Consider the following 20,346-nt stretch of genomic DNA (forward strand, 5'->3'; position numbering starts at 1 on the left):
ATTAAATAACAGCTGCCATCAAAGGGTATCTCCCAAAAAACAGTCCTTTTCATCAGTGGGTAAGTATGCAGCAGAAAACTAGACAGCTGGGTGAAATTTCTCATGCAAATCATCATTTCCACTGAAAAAATGCAGATTGGTGTCAACCAAAACAATTAACAAATTCAGGTCAGTTTTGACAAATTGTTTCAGTCAAATAAAAATTTTCAATAACTTCAAAACAGTTTGTTTCAGCATTTCTGAAATATGTTTCAACTTTTTGTTTTGGAATTTCACTGTTTCTTTAAAAAAATTAGAGCCTTCAAAAACAAAACTTTTAACCCAAAACTATTTTTTCGACTTTTGCTTTTCGTCAGGGGGAAGGGAAAAAAAAAAACAAAACAAAACTCCATTTTGGTTCAACTTGAACTGATTTCTGCCCCCCTCCCTCCCGTGATTTTTTGGTTTGGCCACTAACCTGAAAAATCTCATATTTGCACATCTCTTCAGAAAACACAACCTTGACATATGCTTTCTTTTAGTACAAAGAAGGAAGAATAAAGTACTAAACAAAAAATCTATGGTGACAATTAAAAAAAAGCATTTCTGATTCAATATTTCAACATTTTTCAGCATAATTATACACCAAGTATCTATCAGTTATTGAGGGATCAACTGTAAAAATTAAATATGGATGTATTAAAATTAAAATACATAAATGCATACTACAGGACTCAACTACAGTTATTCATGGGGATGGAAAAGCAAATAACTCTTAATTTACCTTGCTTACTGCCCATAAGTACTTCAAGAAGTTTGAAATTCTGGAGGCATTCCGTCTGCCAAGAGACAACACATTTAGATGTACATTGTAATAGGTAATAAATTTGTCATAGTTTTGTATTCTTTTAGTAGTTACATTATAATATTAACAGGCACAAGAAAATTAAATATCTTAAATTAACTTGAGACACAAGCTGGGTGAGGCAATATCTTTAACTGGACCGCTTCTTTTGGTGGAAGAGGGAAGTTTTCAAGCTCCACAGAGCTCTTCTTCGGGTCAAAGCCTCAAGAATAGCTCTGTGGAGCTCAAAAGTTTGTCTTTTTCCACCAACAGAAGAAAACCACAATGGAAGATACTGACTTGTACTTTTCCTTCTTTGGAAAAACCTTCCCTATCCATTTCCATTGTCTCTCCCAACAAAGCCTCAAACTTACCCATTTCTTAGCTAACCAACGCAACCCATAAATCAACTGGAGAGAGAGCTGCTCAACAGCACAGTTAACTCTCCCCGCTCAGCAGCTGGTGGGGCTATTAAAACATTTCCACATGGACGATCTTGCCAAAGGGAGCAGAATGGGGAATGGAACACAGCTCTCACAAATGGTAGTGAAAACATTGGCCTATCAGGCCAACCAGTGGAAGCAGACTTCACTAACAAGGTATATTAATTATCTAACAGCTATTGACACCACAGATCCATACTCTTGGGAGCAAAACACTGCATGAACACGGGACTGTTTAAAGTCTTGACACATTAGGACGGGGGAGGAGGAGGAGTCTTATCTACATACCCCTTAGTCCTTGCTTAGAATCATTCATTCAGAATAGAAGAGAATCACCCCATACTACTCACTTCAGACACACACACACCAGAATTCAGAGTAGCAGCCGTGTTAGTCTGTATTCGCAAAAAGAAAAGGAGTACTTGTGGCACCTTAGAGACTAACAAATTTATTTGAGCATAAGCTTTCGTGAGTTACAGCTCACTTCATCGGATGCATTTGGTGGAAAATACCGGGGGAATCTCCCCCCTGTATTTTCCACCAAATGCATCCGATGAAGTGAGCTGTAACTCACGAAAGCTTATGCTCTAATAAATTTGTTAGTCTCTAAGGTGCCACAAGTATTCCTTTTCTTTTTACACACCAGAATGGGCAGCTTAAAACCTGAATATCAGATTAAAACAGCTGGTATCCTTACTATTAAAGGATTTAATAATATGATTGTCCAACACTGCTCTAGATACTGCTACACGGAACTGGTGAAAGCATACATTCAGTGTTACCATTACTCTAGTGGAATAGGTCATGAGACTTTGGGGACATGATACCTTTCTAACAGGTCTTGACTAGGAAGTGACAAAATCCCTAACTAAAATCCCTAGGTTCACTTTTTTTATTAAATTGAGGCTGACGGCATTTGGAATCTCTCAAAGAAGGACTTCGACATCCACAAGCTTTGGATAATCATCGAACACCAGGTTTCAGAGTAGCAGCCGTGTTAGTCTGTATTCGCAAAAAGAAAAGGAGTACCGGTGGCACCTTAGAGACTAACAAATTTATTAGAGCATAAGCTTTCGTGAGCTACAGCTCACTTCATCGGATGCATCGAACACCAGTTGATGTACAAATGTATCTGCTCTGCTGGATATGAGAAACATTGTACAGCAGGAGCTTTCACATAAGTCAGAATTCCCCCTGCTAAGATGACAGACATTCCTGCCCATGGAAACGTACATGCCACACGTACATAGTGTTTCAAACTAGCCAAAACCAAGAGCTATGTAGAGAGCTATCTCAGAGGATGCATTAGTGTGAGCTTCATCAACTCCAGGGGATGTGATAGCAGCTGCTAACCAGAGAACTACGCACTACTGTGAAGAAACTGAGCTTTTGGAAACTAGTGAAGCTATTAGAATTTTCATTCTAGCTCCAAGACTGCATATTTCCACCAAATAATCATTGAAGTGTAGGGCTGGAATGGACCTTGAGAAGTCATCTAGTTCAGCCCCCTGCACAGAGGCAGGACCAAGTAAACCTAGACCATCCCTGACAAGTGTTTGTCCAAACTGTTCTTAAAAATCTCCAGTGACTTCTTTAAAACACAGCAACACTTTGGGGAAAGAGGGAATTAAACTTCAAGGAGACGTCAATTGCACACCAATTCCTTACCAGGACAGAGCTGATAAAAAAGACAAGACGGACAGGGAAGCAGATGCTGCATTGAAGTCACTGGGCCAACAATTCAATCTCTCAGGGGAAGAGATTACACATTTTAGTCACACCATCATCGGTTCCTTACCAGAAGAGATGTAATGTTGATCTCTAAATCCATAACGAAGCAGACAAGATCTGCAGAAACTGGCATTATTATATGGTCAGATCATGAACCAGTGGGAGTAATATTTGATAGCTGGGATGGACAATCAGCAAAAGATAGTTACACTCTCTAATTAAATATGGGCTAGTTTTGCGGCCGATAAAAATCTCTATACTTCAGATACTCCAGCTCTGAAGTTATTTGGAAATATCTGGAAGTAGCAGGCTTGCCAAAGATAAGGAAAATTGATAAAGAAACTTTAGATTAAAAAAATAACAGAAGAAGAAATCCTAGAGGCAACAGAAAGTAAGAAAAGTGCTAAAAATCTAGGACCCAATGGCTCTCCAGCTGAATTTTACAAGATATTTGAGGAGGTATTCATGGGTCCCTTGAGAAGCACCTAGGGGAGGAACTCCAGAAACTATGAAAGAACTTCTGTGGTGGTTCTCCCTAACAATAGAAAAGACTTCTGCACTTCTTATACAGCCATATCACTGTTAAAAGATACAATTCCCTTGTTATCATTAGACAGAGAAAGCTTTTGATAGAATAGAATGGAAAATTTTGTTTCAAATCCTGTCCCAAATGGACTTTGGCCTCCGGTTCCTTTAATGGATAATGCTCTTCACACCAGCCCAAAAGCAGTTTTGCGAGTTAATGGGGTTAAATCCCCGCTTTCAGTTACACAGAGGGACGAGGCAGGGATGTCCATTGTCTCCTTTACTTTTTGCACTGGCTGTCAAGCCTTTTGCCCAGAGGATAAGGGACAATGGATCGATCACAGGAATAAATTTTGCAGGACCACATCAGAAAACAGCACAGTGTAAACACTGTTAGCCTACCAGAATTTTACATACATCCTTTAGCAAAGGCTATTCTATGTGTTTGGAATAGAACTAGAGGTAAAATAATTTCATTTCCTTCGCCAACACCACCCATTGCAAATAATCCGGATCTTAATCCAAATAGCACACACAGAGAGCTTCAAACATTGAGCACGCTATGGAATACACCTGGTTGGCCAGCTATTTGGTAAAGCAACTCTTAACTTATTTAGAGATCAAAACTAACTTTAACTGGCCCCCTCTCCCCGGTACCAGTATTTTCAAGTCAGGCATTATGTTTCTTAACTGTCTAGTTTATACAGAAAGTGAACTTTAATAGATGTGATGGCAACTGGTCAATTAGGAAACAAAAAAATTATAATGGACTTATATCAATCTTTGTAAATAGCGTTCCTAACAAAATTTCAGAGACAGAGCTTTCTGCATTGTGGTCTTTTTCTGAAACCCAGAGGTGTCCAAAACACATATTGGACTTTTCACCTTCTGATCAGAACCCTGAAGAGGTACCATCTCCAAGGGGCTTCACAGACAAACCTTCTTGAAACAGTAGGGCTTTCAGCCTGTTCTTGAACTCCTTGCGTGCTCTTGGGTTGAATGCGCTGCCAACAGAGCATCGCGAAGTACAGCAGCACTCAACAAACAGCTATTACAGACAACCATGCTGGGAAGACTGCTGGACAAGAGCTGCACCTTTGAAAGCCTGGTCTCTTCAACTTCAGGTCTGCCATGGAACCAGTAATGGGAATCAAACAGCTCTCTCTAAACTATACTAAAAATAAAACTCGCCTTAACAGTGAACTTATCCTAAGTCTAACAAACTATGAAACAGTAAACTAAGGCACCACGGTCTTCTAAGTGAAGGAGCTGGCTCCAAAAGAACCCAATAGGCGTACGTCCTCCTGTTGCTGTGGGTAGAAGATGCTAAGGCAGCCGAGGGTGCCGCATGCCATTTTATCATCTTGCCCTCAGCACGTTCAGGAATGCAGATGGGAGGGACAGTAGAGATGCATGAGCGCGCCAACAGGCCCTGCTATGAGAAGGTTCCACCACGTGACCTACACTAGCCAGCACATCCCACGAGCGGAACAATGCAGAAGACACCTCAAACCAGAATGCAAGGTTTTCTCCAGTTCCAGCAGGACTTGGTCTTGCGTATCAGCCCGATTTCAATATTCAAGAGATACACAAGCACAAAAGACGTATGCTCTAGATTGAGAATTCTCCTCTTTGCATGAGTAAATTTGCTTGGCCCGTAAGAAATGGACGAGGCTGTCAGTATAGAGCTATTTGGTCTGTTGTATTATGCAGTGCGGTAGCCATGTCAGAAAGCTTGTCTCTCTCACCAAAAGAAGTTGGTCCAATAAAAGATATTACCCTACCCACCTTGTTTGTCTGTTTTATTATGTTCAGGTAATGTTTTACCCCCAATTTTGGCATTATGCAAGGCAGGAGTTATCATTTGCTGAGCATTAAGATTATTTAGTACAGGAAAAGTCATAAATTTTTTGTAAAGTATGCTTTTTCTTTTGAATGATCTGTTAGGATAGTTCATACAAGGCACAAAGAAATGGTTATGAGCTTTATATTGCTTACCTGCAGTCCTAATTGCAGGAGGACTTCTTTAATTACTGTCTGGGTGGTGCTTTCCTTATTTATTCGTAGAGAGATATATGCCATTCCCACTCTAGACAAAAAAATATTTAAAATTAAAATCACTTATGCAATTGGATTAGCTCAGGAAATTGCACCAGGATCTGAAGAGCTCCCCTCTAAGATCCCAGTTACAATTCAGCCCCATTCAGTAAAAAATTTGTTACCAGCTGATAAAATTAAGCTGTCCACAAGCCTCAGTCCCACTCACATTGGACAGGTGGGAACCCACTATCCCGGAGACCAGTCACAGAAGCCTCAATACTGCTGGTGACTTCACACATGTAGGCCTGTATGAAGGCCCACTGAAACCCATGGGCCTCTATCTGTGCAGCCTCACTTGCAGGACCGTGGAGTAAAGTTTTTGTCAATACAACTGGGACCAAGTTGTCAATCTCAGCAGTAAGAACAGATACACAATTCATGAAACAATTCAGGAATGTTTGGGATGAAAGGTGCAACTATAAAACGAAAGTGACTATAAACTGATCAGTCTTATTTCACTGTGGAGGGTGCATAAAATGCAAAACAGTTTCAGTAGTAAAAAACAAGTAAGATTTTAAAAAAACCTCTTTTAATCATCTAACCTATTACTAACATGGAAAAGAATGTAACATGCATATCTTTATCTTAATGTTCCCTTTAAAAATATGAAGTTCTCACAAGAAAGCTTCTGCTCATCATTTGTATATGGATACAATTTGCTTAACAAGTTATGTCTCCTTGGATTAATACATGCTACAACTAAACAAAGATGCCCGATCATGCACAGGCACCTGTTGACTCTTAAGCATGCACGATTGGGGGCTAAATCATGTAATAGTTAATGTTGAGTCTAGAAATGAAGAAAAATGAAAGCTAAAAAAATAAATAGCTGTTACACCAACACAAATCCTTGAAATGTAGTGGATTTTGTCCTCCTTTACCCTCATGCAACTTTAAAGACTGCAACACATTTTCCTGGCCACAAGAGAAGGCAAAATTGTCTGACCAGAGTAACCTTGCAAAAAGAAGGAAAGCACTCACTTCAGCCAACCAGGATAAATTCTTATTACTTCGTGATCCTTAGATTTGGCTCTGATGATCCAAGCTTCGGGAACCGCCTCTCTGAACACTGGACCTGGGTTGGTTTCTTCAGTGGCATCATTCCTGTTGACGATGTCATCAGAAAACAAGGTCTGCTGAGAAAATGTCTGGAGCTCATAGTGCTGTTGATCATCATTTACGTAGTATGCCCTCAGCGCTGCCTCCTACAACAACACAGAAAATAGAGTGATTCGCCCTCCTCTGAAAATGTGCACTGATGTATGGTTGGGACACAGTTATGCTTTTTTCACCAAATGCATCCGATGAAGTGAGCTGTAGCTCACGAAAGCTTATGCTCTAATAAATTTGTTAGTCTCTAAGGTGCCACGGGTACTCCTTTTCTTTTTGCGAATACAGACTAACACGGCTGCTACTCTAAAACCTGTCAGTCAGTTCACTTACTCTAAAAGATTCTTTTAAAGCAACATAAAAACAGCTGATAGGCCACTATAGAAAATAAGCATATAGTTTTGCAATGAAGTTTTAGTGATATAAAACACAAGAGGAAATTTCTCACCAGAATCCCAATATATAGCTTTTGATGGTGCCTGGAGTATTTTTGTCTAGCTATTGATTTATCATTTTAATATAAATGTAGTGAGATGCAATAGAGACACAGCTTCAGGATTCACTCTTGTACGGAGAAGTAAGTTGTACTTCTCTATGTTGTGGGGCATACAGCTGCCTGCCTTTGATCCAGGTTTAAATCAAAGAGACCTCTTTAAGCCCTGGATGCGCTAATCATCCCTGCTTCACAACCATTCTGTTCCCCAGGTCCACACCACACTCTTTGGGGCTCTCCTGGCCAGGTAAAGACACTCCACCTGCAGCAGAGGGAACTTTGTAGCCTTCCTGTGCCATTACAGCCCAGTTCCAAAATTGGAGACCCTTTATCACAGCCTGCATCACCTTCAGCCACAACAGACCCTGGAGCGAATGTGTCCCAGGATGGCACTTTTTGTGGACTAGGAATTTTTTTTTTATTTGGGAGAAGACAACAGCCAAAATAATTATGCTTGAAAAATACCAAGCAATCCAAAATAGCAAACATTTTTTGCACAGCATATTATCTTTAGATGTGGATCATCAACAGTAAAATTCAAAATTTCAGTTAATTTTGAGCACATTATCAATGCAGAAGAGGGTATATAACAACAGTTATTTATTGACTGAAGCTGAAAAACGTTGGTAATATTCTATATAGGTTTCTACCCTGCATCTATTGGAGTGCTTTTAAGAGTGAACACAGGAAGAGCTCCTATCATTCTGTCTTTTCCCTCATTCGGCAGAGTGTTGGGTTTTTATTCAACAGCAATTTTAGTACGCCTTGTTTGAGAAACAGAAATAACAGATATAAGCAGCAGTCTTGAAAGATTGTTTCATGTACGTTTAACCCTCTGGTGACTTTCCAAACTGAAGTTAAAATACTTAAATACTATATATTTAGAGAGAAGAATAGGGGGCTTGTTAGCAACCCTGGTATGTCAGCCAATATCCCAGCTATTACTAAAACCACATTTGAATGTTCAACAGGATAGGTGAGTTACAGCTTAACACATAATGGTTGCTCCATACATCTATGAAGTCTCTGCAGTCTGCATATCTAACCTCAGTACCTCATAAAATGGTCGGAAGTACCAGGAATATCAACAGTGATAGATAGAACCAAATTATGTTCTAATATTCCAGGTAGGGTACAAGCAGGTTTTGTCATCGTCATTGTGAGATGCATTACATTTGTAAATCATTGTATGTTGGAATAGGTGGAAGCCAACATAATCTATCAGACAAAAACATTATCCATTTGAGAGTCTCTTACCACAACCTCTTCACTTTTTGCAATCCTTGGAACGGAAATCAGTCGAAATTGATTGCGTTTTACTGCATCATTCCCATCAAATATCTTTAATGTTTGTTTACCTACAAAAAACAAATATTTATATTACAACAACATTTAATATATTCATGTCACAATAAGAAGTGTACACGCAACTAGTGGACAATGCAACTTACAAAAATCTGTTTTTAACCAGTTTTAAAGAGTAACATTTATTTGCATTTTATTAAGTTTACTTTTATTTTCCTGCTGTTAGGCTAAAATGTAACTTAAGAGGAAAATGAATTAAAAATTTCTTTCAAATGGCAATTTCACCATTAGTTTTCATCCAAGTGTTTTGTCCATGATTTTCTAATTATTTTCCCCTTAATTTCTAATCTTTACCAATTCAACAACATGGAACCCAAAACAACAGATTGATGCCTTCAGAACAGTTGTGGCAAGTCTGATGACTGTGATTCAGAGAACAAAACATTGTTTAAAATAACCAGTATCTACAAGCCAATTAAATGTCAAAGGGAAAATTTAAAATTGCCCCACAAATTTTTAAAAATTAAATGTTTTCCTGATCTGCATTATATTTTAAACCTAAAATCTTCAATAAAAACTGCAACAAATCATGAAATATAGATAGACAGCAAACTAATACCTCCCAAATGGTGACAAATCAAGGCTTTTGGCTTCAGCCCTCCACAAAATGGAGGTAGTAGTGGAATCTGGTACACTCCACTGAACATTTTTTTAAAATATTAGTTAATTACACAAATTTAAAACAAATTCTAACTCTGCACAGAAATCTTACAGAATGTTTGGGGTTTTTTAAGCCGGTGTAAGACCACCAATCCATCAGAGTCATCTTGCCACCTGCAACATGGGGGTCAAATTTGTTTCATTAATAAGGGGCTACAATCTGAGGAATACCTTTCACGCTTCTGAGCCCATTACTACAGAAGAGGTGTGGGGAGTAGGGGGGTAGTTATATTTAGTCCCCTCCACAGTCTCCAATGAACAGAGAAGTCCAGCAATATATCACGGATTGTACCCAGTTTCCTGCACAAAAGATAAACCATTTTTGCTCTAGAGGTGTGATTAACAGTTTGAACTCTAGGTCACTCTTCACTGGCAATGTTGAGAGCATTCTCAAACAAATCTGATGTCGTAACCAACCCCTCCTCATGCATTTAGCACACACTGATATGGTCACAAACCCAGCACAACCTTTAAGGAATGTGGGCAAATACCTTTTACCATTAAACTAATAAAAGCCTGAAAGATAATCCTTTTTGTACCTTAATATGAGGCACGTGAAGAATGAATCCTGAGCTCAACAGAAATAAATGTATGTGCACTTAATTATGCTGGTTTGCAACTTCTTCCCTCACTTGGAATTAGTTCAGAGTATGACAGCAAGGACTCAAAGGGTTTTGCCCGCAAATAATCTTGATATCTATGTTCCATTTATTGTGTTAACCCATCAGAATTTCCCACAAAAAGAAGACAGCAGATGAGATGGGTGGACATGGACGAGAAAAATGAAAAACTAGCTACTGCAAAAACAAGGTATAGAAGCGCAGAATCCCACAGAGATATCCAGCCCAACTCATCAGGCACCCAGACACTACAATGATGGGTAAACCATCAACACAGACAATAAATACGCAGCCAGGGCACTTCAATATCTTGCTGCAAGCTTTCAGAGCCATCTGAGACATGGAAACAGCATATCCTATGGATCATCTCTGGTTCTACTATATATTCTGTCACCACAATTAACAGGCCTGGCTTGGAACAAATGGTCCATACCAAATTATGCTCATAACGAACAGAATCTTTCCAAACAAAAGGCCTATATTTCTATGGCCCTTGCCCTTGGCCTATTGTCTTGCAATAGGAAGCGCAAGACTTCTATTTCCTTTCCACTTTTCTTAAGAGGTGAAGCCCACACATTATAAGGATACTGGCAGAGATTTGGGGTGGGGAAGGGGGCAGAAAGGTATTTGTTAGTTAGGTTTCCCCCTCCTCTAAGATTTTGCTTTTCCATTGCCTCCCCCACCCCCATCATAACACAAAAGTTATGGCCTCTTAAGGTGCTGCCAGTGTCTTTTGGGCATGACTCCCAGAATTGTATAACTTCATACCTGCAGGTGAAGGCGTCCAGGCAGCACTATGAACAAGTTCCACTCAATGTGGAAGTGATAAGAAATACAGATGTAGGTCTGGTTCTCAGGCCCAGGAACTCACTCTGTTCTGGTATTCATGATGGCAATATTGTACAAAATGGGTGCAAGAGTCAAGATCTTGTCTATATTACATTTTTACAAGGTATGGGTTATGACCAGGAGCTTTTATGCACAAGTGGCTGCAAGTGTCCTGTTTATTCTCCTCATTACAACAGTGGCTACAACGGCTATGAAAGAAACCAGACGTGGAAATAAAAATTCTCCAACTCTGTGTGATGACAAGCAAGGAGAGCTGGGCTGCATTAAACAGCAGGGATGCTCGCCTTGCACAGAAGGCTCCCATGAGGTGTGTGGGGGGGGGGGGGAGAGTGGGATGCTTTAGTTTGTTGAGAAGTGTTTACTTCAATTGGTCTTTTACTCAACACTTTCTTCTTCTTCTTTCGTCACCCTGCTACTTCCCCCTCATTCAAAAACCTTCCATCATGTGGATCTTCCCTCTTGCCATACTATGGCAGTATGGATGCTGCTCCTTTTGCAGCCCATCAATGTTGTCCTGAGCATTGGTCCTTCAGGAGCTGAGCACAGGACACCGCAGGAGCTTGTGACCTACGGCTCTGAACTGTGATTCACCACAACCAGATCACCATGCCAGCAGCTCAGGGGGAAAGATCCATTTTAAAGTAGAGCTCCAAACTCCCCCAAAGACAAGCACCCAAGAGCTTCTACTGTACACTCTGCAGCACGTACAAGAGGAACATTTCATTACTCAGCAGGAGCTTGGTCAAAGCAGCTGTCAGGAGTAGTTAAGGATCACTACAATATGAGACAATACAATAAGTGCTCAAATTTTGCCTCCGTTACATGGATGTTTTACAGCCACCCTAAGTTACTGTACACCACGCATCATCACTACCGTGTTCTGATTTTCCATGACAAGGGAGAAATGTATTGAATTTATTTTAGGGTTTTTGGATACCATGGAGATCGGTCCTGTTCTGAAGCAGGGTGGGCAGGGCATAGATAGATGGCTCTGCACTGCTTAAGGCTGTAATAAGACTGATGAAAGGATAAACATGTCAAGGTTAGGAAATGCCCCCTTCAATTAAAGGGTTCCCACTATTCACCATAAGCCTGAAGAAGTCTCTCCCTGGGGGAAAAAGGGAAGAAAGAGGAGAAGAAAATCTTTTAAGAATCATAGTACTGAAAATTCTGCAGCCAAAGGCTGTATCCGTGGTCCCCTCTATTCAAGTGCTGTCACCTCTATAGTGCTTTTCACTTCAGCCCTTTCCACTGCATCCAAATAGTATGTAACGTGATCTAGAACAAAAAGGCTGCAGCTATGTTTAAAGCCACTGCTAGGGAGGAAATGGGTACAAGTTAACGTAGCAAATAAGGGGTGAAAAGGCGGGTGCTTACAGAAGGAAAAAAGTGTGACTATAATGCTCAACTCAAAGACAACATGAACCAACCTACCGGTTCAGCCATCTGCATTACAAACAACGCTTACTAGAGCTACACCTTACTGATCTCCACCTTCCCTGATTCTGCTGAAGATTTCATTCCCGTCTATTGCCACTGTGGAATGAATTTTGGAAGCAGACCTCAAGTTTCTTCTTTCCTATAGGAATGCTTTAAAAATGGGTATCTTATAGAAGCCTCACAGTGTGTAAGATCGTTTTAACAAACACACGATCTAGATATAGTTTATGGACTGACAACATTAAGAGAGCCCAAATTCTTTTTCCAGAAGCTGCCTTGGGGATATAATGATAGGTGATAAAGATTGGAAGTGTCCTCAGATAAATGGAAATCCTTTTTTATGTATTTATTTGGCATAATCCATCTTAAAAGGTCTGTTGATTTAGTCTGGTATTACAATCTGATGAAAGACTGTCTGTTTTACTTCATTTCAGCTGCTGGGAATGAACTCATGCAAGGCCACTTAACTATGAGTATGCAGAATATCCTGTATCTAATAAGAACTAGAATGTCTGTCCAGATTCAAATCAGCACAGTGAAGTTCTTTCAACAGGACTCTTTTTTTTTTTTAATAAATGTTACACTTTTCAGAGTAGGACATACAATTTTTTTGTTTGTTTGTTGGTAATGACTGTATTCTAAGAGAAAGATTTGTATGTGATTACACAACTCTTCCCCTAGACTGACCATCAGGTCCACATTCTGAAATGAACCCCACACTTTTCATTCTGATGCTAATGCTCAAAGCAGTCGTTATTAAAATCAGTCATCTAGGTATGACACCCCTTCTTTGGTCAGCATCTTATTACCACAACTAGTCATTTATACAAATATTTCTATTCTGATCTATGTGTTAACCCATCACAAAGGGGTCATTATATAAATAATTTGCATACAATTTGTCTGACTTCTTTTCTTTTGGAAAAGATATTTAAATATTTGTAATTTATGTTAGATAAGGCTCTATTTATGTTAGTAGCCTCTTCAATTCTCATTGTTAAAGGAAAAGGCTAGGGAGATCAACTGTGAAATGAAGTTGGCATATAGCTTAACCTACTTTCTTTCTACTATGTAACTAATTATAAGATGATTTCTGATGACAGTTATCAACTGATGTATCATACAAATGGCTCCTTGCAACAGATTTTTTTTCACCTCCTCAAGTCTTTAGGCCTCAAGTCGTCTCTTCTTACAACTAAATCATAGTTTCACCTTCTGAAAGGGGCTTTTATCTTTCCCATCAATGGGTTCTTTCAGAGCTGTTCAATTTAAAGAGCAAAACTGGTTTGGTTTTGTTGTTTTTTAAGCAGGAGGCTACTGCAAGGTCAATGTTAGGTACTTGTTTACCAAACCACGAAACCTGATTCAGAAACGCTGAGTTTCTTTGGGGACGGGATATGTAATACTTGGTGACACCAAAATAGATTTCCTCATATTTTGAGAGTTTTGTGGATAGGGAGAGCGTTTTTATTTTTTTCTTACTTTTCAAAAATCTTAAGCACAGCTTGAAAAATATATCTATCAATGATGAGTGGGAAGCTTTTCCCTGGCAAGCACGGGAGCCTAATCTGACAGTATCAGCAGAATTTAAGGTTTTGAAAAAATAAGAAAATCTTCCAAATCTGAATGGAGTGCAAACCAACTGCAGTGCTGTCTTCCTTACCCTGGCTGCTCCAGTACCTGGATTTCTACTGCTCTCAGCTGTGCCAAGCAGCAGCAAGGAGAAATTAGCAAGACTCTGGTCAGTTTCATTGCTGCCATTCAAAACCCAGTGGGGCAGCTATGAAACTGACAAGAATCATGTAAATGTCATGCTGTTGTTCCTTCGAAAAACCAACCTCTTTCCCCATGTCATCCTGGTTCTCTGAATATATCATTGGTCATTTCATCAGTACTGGGGTCTCACCTTCTTACCATGAGACAGGCTGAAACTCCAGCTCTAAGGGATTTTGGGACCACAAGGCTGTGAGAGCTGCCAGCCTTTCACACAGTGGCTGCATGCTCACCCTGGACCTTAACAGCTGTTCATGGAACTTTTTCACCCATCTGCCACGAGCTCCACTGCAGATTCCAATCACAGCAGCATCTGATCCACTTTCCTCTGTTCACCTCTAGCTTCAGGGGACACGGATCATAGGCTTTGAATCTGTCTGAGCAGTGCCCCAGAGGAATAAGCTGCACCCATGATTACCTGTGAAGCACTGTAATGAGCTCAAATGTCTTCTTCAAAAAAGACCGGACTTGTCTGTGGAGCAGAGTGAAACCCCACCTTTGAGACCTATTCTCTCCTTTGCCACTCTGGAAAGTGCAGCATCCACTCGCAGATCCTCAGTAAACACCTCCGTTTCTCTGTCAGCAGATTCAGCACTTGCCCAAGCAGGGTGCAGAGCCAACTGATCTGGACATGTCCACTCTCACATCACAATGTCCTACCCCATGACCTGGAGGTTGGGGACCACTGGACAAACAGGCTGCAGTCTTCATGGGCAACAGATGGGGGCAAAGGCCCACTTTGCCCCTTGTTTCTTGGATATGATCCTTTAGGCCCCCCACCCCCCACGATGAAGGGGAGGGGGAGAGAAGGGAAGGGAGAGAGTATTCCTTGGCAGCTGCCCCAGTAGTGTCCTCTTGGTTACTCCCTGGGAAACCTGTGGGTGTCGGATACGCTGAGTCCCACAACAGGCAGTAAGCAGCTCCCTGGGGACAGCTACAAAGCACGAGCGTCCCAGTGCAAGGGGAATTTCTGGGGTCACAAGCTCTTCTTTTCCCTTCAATCCTCTGCATCTGCCAGCAAAAGTACTGATCCCTGCACCTGTTGGAAATACCAACAATGAGCTTACACAGAGGGCAAGCCCCCTGTGTACAAGGGATGACACCTCTGAACACATTTTGCATACTATCCCCATCTGCAGACAGGGACAAATTATACCTAAGTATCTGGACTGGCATAGGGGATCAAAGGGAATCTGCAAACAGGACAGATTGAGTGAAAGTGTGAGGGCAGTCTTAATTTATTAATTCATTAAACCAAATCATAAAAACCGTAAAGCTAAAATAAAATCAATCAATCAAAAGAAGACAGTGTGTGATGCTCAGAACGTCTTTATTCCTTTTCAAAAGTCACACACTGACAATCCAGCCAGAGGAGGAGGTTTGAGCTTTGCATCACACTAAAGCCATCAACCTGGCTGAAGCTCTACTCTGCAAAACAGCATTTTTCAAAAGATGTTTGTTACTCTTAAGTGTCAATGGGAAGTAGCCTCGGGAAGAATGGCTCAGTGCCTAACACAATACACTGTAAATTCCAGTCTGTAATGAACACCCTTTGCGAATAATCACTACAGACTTTTACCTGTTTGGGCAGCAGGGGGTTCTCATTGCCAGCGGTGACCGATAGAAGTCTTAAATGAACAAAAACATCAGGGCCTGACCATGCAAGCTGCATGTACCCTCAACCTGCCTTGATTTCTAGCACACAACCAGAGGCAGAGTCTCTAACATCTTTATGTTCCGGGATTCCTGCAGATCCAGGAACTAAGAGCTCAACATAAATAATTTTTACTTTGAGAATTATGGAGATCTCTCTTCTGGGGATTTGTTACATCTGTATGATATCATCCAAACAGCATTTCCATCCTCTAAATCTCCAGTTATGAAGAAATATTAGCAATGATGGGAAATTAAAGCCTGTTTTGTTGTGTGTTTGCCAGACTAGGGTTGTGATTCTTTATGTTCAGCATCATTTTCAAACATGGCCTCAGCTAAGAACAATGTGCATTGTCTCTAGGAACACAGGAATTGACATCCTGGGTATCCCGTCTCCAGTAATACCGTATAGTTTAACAGGTACAACCCTCTGTAGGAACAACTCTTTTCAGGTTAGCTTAAACCCCTTCCCAAAAGACATCAGCTAAACAGAAAAAAGAGCCTCACACCAGAATAAAAGGCTTTCATGACAGAATAAGGGTGACCACACAGGGATTACGTTATATTGGTTAAAATTCACACTTTAGCTTATACCAATATAACTTTCCTGTGTAGACAAGCCTGTAGATGCTGCTTTATGTCCTGATGTGTGAGGGTTCAGATCTCTTCCCAAACTCTTTTAAAAAATATTTATTATTGTAACTCTGGGATATCTGTGCTACCCATCTAAAATATCCTAATTACCCCGATAAGTTCTTGGCCTCAATAATATCTTGTTACAATAAGTTCCACAGTTTAATAATGCATTGTCTTAAAAAGCCTCTACAGTTTTAATTTTTCTCCCTATCAATTTCATTTAATATCCCCTTGTTCTCACATTATGAGAAAGGATGAACCAAAGATCCTAATGTAACTTTGTTTATAAACCATTCTTTATTTTGTACACTTATCATGGTTCTCGTTTGTTCCTTCTCTAACTTAAATAGCATGTCATACAAACCAAAGTTGGCCAGATATCTATTCTTTCACATCCCAAAAAATATCCTGTGTGTTATTTTTTTTAAACAGAGCTGTATCTGTGAGGTAAACTGAGAAAAACACAACAACTACATCTTTTTTGGAAGATAAATAGCAGGCTAGCTACCATAACTGTAAAGGTGACCCCCATTTCTAGTATCATGTTCCCTTGCACAGTAAAAGTCTGTGCACTCTGAAAGAAGAGCTTGACTTGAAACACTGATGCAACAAATTTAAAGATCCCTCCTGCAAAGTCAATGAGTGGATCTCTCTCGACCTACAAAGTCAATGCGTGGATCTCTCTCGTCCCTTGTGCTACGTACAACAGTGGGCAGGATAAGCTGTAGGAGGAGTAAAGCCTTACTACCTGGTATCAGTTACATTAATATCTGAAAGTGTCTAGCCAATGATTAATCAATACTTCCCACTGAGCACAATGCCTTTGTTTTCAATAGAAGCATTAGAATTTCTCTCCTCCTAACACAGTGATCATCAAAAATCAGGGCATGAAAGAGAGCCAGTTATATTGGAACATCTGTATCCATTTATGTTGTGTTAATATATAGTAAGGGGAAACAATTCATTTTAGTACAACCACTTTATTTAAACCACAGGATTAAAGATTCTTTGCATTAGTCTTTGAAAATGTACAGTGTGTTCCTGTTCTCCCCAGTTTTACTGATTGACACTGTAGAGAAATATATGTGAGGAAAAGCAAAGTTTAGAATCTCTTTTTGAGTGCAATGTCTTCCTCTTCTTGGTCAGTCCGTATAAAATAAGGCGTACTGGACTAACAGTGTCAACCAAGCCATCTGAGATACCAGGATAGACATCTCACTCCCTTTAACGGCCATTGATGGAGAAATACCAGCCTCAGTCAGTAAGATATAGAAGTAAAAACAGGTGCTGGCACATAAAGGATTATTTCACTTTGCTATTTGAAAAGCTGCCCACTGGAAAATGTGCAAGTTTATTTGACAAACCATAGCTGGTCACAATCTGATCCTACAATATGGAAGTATGTGGTGTATCATAAATTCCACACAGTCATCCAGAGAAAGTGAAGTTTAAACCCTGTTTTAAAATAAAGGGGACATACTAACACATTTGAGCACAATGTCAGAACTATGCTAAGTATTGATCTGGAACGGCCCTTGTCACATGGCATTTCCTCAATGGTCTTAGATCTTGAAAGAACATGAAGGGGACACAGAAGGCTGTCTTTCTTTCTTTACTTTTTCTTCAATCTACTTTTTCATACCAGAGCCATTTATGCAACCACATCATGAAAAATGTGAAGATTTGCTGGTTTTAGTCATTTATTCCACTTCTTTTTATTTTGTTTTAATGAACTGTGATTGACTACACTAGTCAAGAAAATGAGATTAATAATAGCTAATATCAAATACAGAGCAGTCAATGGGTACAAAAACTGTACTGCGCAATTGCCAATGGACTTCAATCCTGACATACAAACACCACTATATTTATTCTTACTGGGCCTCACCTGAGCAGAGGGTAGACCTCATTTTACTTATGTCCTTGGTAAGATTTGAACCCAAGTAGCCACGGATGAAAGGCTAGTGCTTTAAAGAAATGTACTGCCTGCCCTCCAAATCTATCACTTAACATTATCAGATCATTAAATACAAACACATGATTTCTCAACTGCTATTGTGAGAGATGCCTAGCTGTGAATTACAGAGAATACTACTTACAGAAAGCGATTAACTCTGACCTGTGGAAAACACCCTGAGAGAAGGCTGACTGCAATGATCTTATGAATACCATCACCTCTTTTCACTAAAATGCTGAAGTGGATTTCACAAAAGGGCCTATCCATTATCACTTCATATACATAAAGATGTGCTGACCCAATATTGAATACACAAGATCTGTAATTACCATTAGAATAAAAGAAAAGGAGTACTTGTGGCACCTTAGAAACTAACAAATTTATTAGAGCATAAGCTTTCGTGAGCACAAAATGCATCCGATGAAGTGAGCTGTAGCTCACGAAAGCTTATGCTCTAATAAATTTGTTAGTCTCTAAGGTGCCACAAGTACTCCTTTTCTTTTTGTGAATACAGACTAACACGGCTGCTACTCTGAAACCTACCATTAGAATGTAATTGTCTGACCAAAGTGAAGCTTTATTTAGGAGTACTATTCTTCATAAGAAAAGTCAGGTTAAGCTAATATAACAAAGGCTGTGTTGAGCCAATATTCCCAATTTACTAAAATTCGACTTACTTGAATCTGTTGAAATCTGGGCATCTTTCACTGACCCTTGTGTTAAGCCATCAACATCCTCATCTTCATCTGTGGAAAGAAAAGTTTCAAGGAAAAGGTTACCTTTTAATTGCACAAAATAATAGTTGAATCTTATTTTAAAATAGTTTAATGGAAGTAACAAAAAGTCACAGGGGGAGCATACACTACAGCAACGACCACATTTCCTCTTCCAATACTTAGCTTTTTAAAACTGAAATCACTACCACAACATCCCAATGAATGTAGCAGTGTAACACACACATTGACAATAAGAATTAACATGTAACCACTGTGTGGGTCATAGCCTCAAATTCTCTCTCACTGATTGTCTCAGTATTACTATTTTCAAATTTCATCAACCTGTCATGTCTGCCTATACATTAAAAATATACTTTCTGATTATAAGTTTTAAACTACGACACTGTAACAGGAATCAGAGTATTAAATGGTGTCCGATCAGATCTATCAATTTAATAAAAATAATTCTAGAACTGAATAGTTGCAAATAACACAACATTTTGTTTGTCCAGCTCTAGAAGAGGAAACTGGAGTTGATTTATTACTTAAAACTGAGAGTCAATGTATTAGATGATATTTGTAGTTTATATATTCAAATGTTTAATGTTGGCAAAATAATTAAGAGGAAATTACTGACTTGTGATTTTGCTTCTCTGAAGGTATCATCCTGACTGAAATCTCACTCCTGTGTCTTGCTTCTCTAGTGCAAGACGGATGGAACTTCCTCTTGACAGATTTGGTTCTCCAAGAGCAGCAATAGCAAGGTGGAACACAAGCCAGACCACCATACTGATAGACATGTGGCCTCCACACAGTTTAACTGCTGCCCTTGGAAATCTCCGATCAATTACTGACTGTGATTGGCCAAAAATAAAATAAAATTAAAAACAAAAGTCAGCCAATAAAAAAATTATTAAAAATCTGACAAGAAGAGATGAAAAAAAAAATCAAGGCCCCCAAACACCACTTCAACAAAGATAAAACTCCAGGATTTGAGGAAAGGTGGGTGAGTGAGTGAGTGAGTGAGAGAATCCGGATAAAATGAAATCTTCAAAGATGCAGAATTACAGGTCAGTAATTTTCCCTTCTCTAAAACTACCATTTACCAGGATTCTCACTACTGAAGAGTAAAGGACTTGACAGATCTCTCAGTGAAGAGTTATAATAATGTTGCAACAAGTAAAAAAACAAGTTCCAGTCTATTTAACCCTCGCTTGTTCCTCTTCCTCCTATTTATGTTTATGTAGGTCTTTTCCTATTTTATTACTGTAACCCCCACCCAAATGTGTTATGTCTTTATAGGATTGTGTGGTCTTGCAGGTTTGAGAAATTGTAAGATTACATAATTCTCTTTGAGATCCCATGAAGCATATGGAAAAGGACCTAGGGGTGACAGTGGACGAGAAGCTGGATATGAGTCAGCAGTGTGCCCTTGTTGCCAAGAAGGCCAAT

The 20,346-nt window shown here is 39.6% G+C and overlaps 1 protein-coding gene across 2 annotated transcripts in view; it reads right to left on the reverse strand.

The window, feature by feature from the left end:
• DGKQ (diacylglycerol kinase theta) overlaps positions 1-20,346 on the reverse strand; it is a 160,236-nt gene that overhangs the window by 47,239 nt on the left and 92,651 nt on the right. For both annotated transcript variants that reach the window (XR_006281247.1, XM_038403042.2), the window contains exons 7-11: positions 18,856-18,924; positions 8,483-8,583; positions 6,604-6,827; positions 5,521-5,611; positions 764-818 (exon numbers count right to left, since the gene is read on the reverse strand). Coding sequence is in view for 1 of the 2 variants with exons in the window: in XM_038403042.2 (XP_038258970.1) it covers positions 764-818; positions 5,521-5,611; positions 6,604-6,827; positions 8,483-8,583; positions 18,856-18,924 (540 nt within the window). In the remaining variant the exon portion in view is untranslated. The remainder of the gene's footprint in view (positions 1-763; positions 819-5,520; positions 5,612-6,603; positions 6,828-8,482; positions 8,584-18,855; positions 18,925-20,346) is intronic.

This window comes from Dermochelys coriacea, chromosome 5 (genome assembly GCF_009764565.3).
Source record: "Dermochelys coriacea isolate rDerCor1 chromosome 5, rDerCor1.pri.v4, whole genome shotgun sequence".
NCBI lineage: Eukaryota > Metazoa > Chordata > Testudines > Dermochelyidae > Dermochelys > Dermochelys coriacea.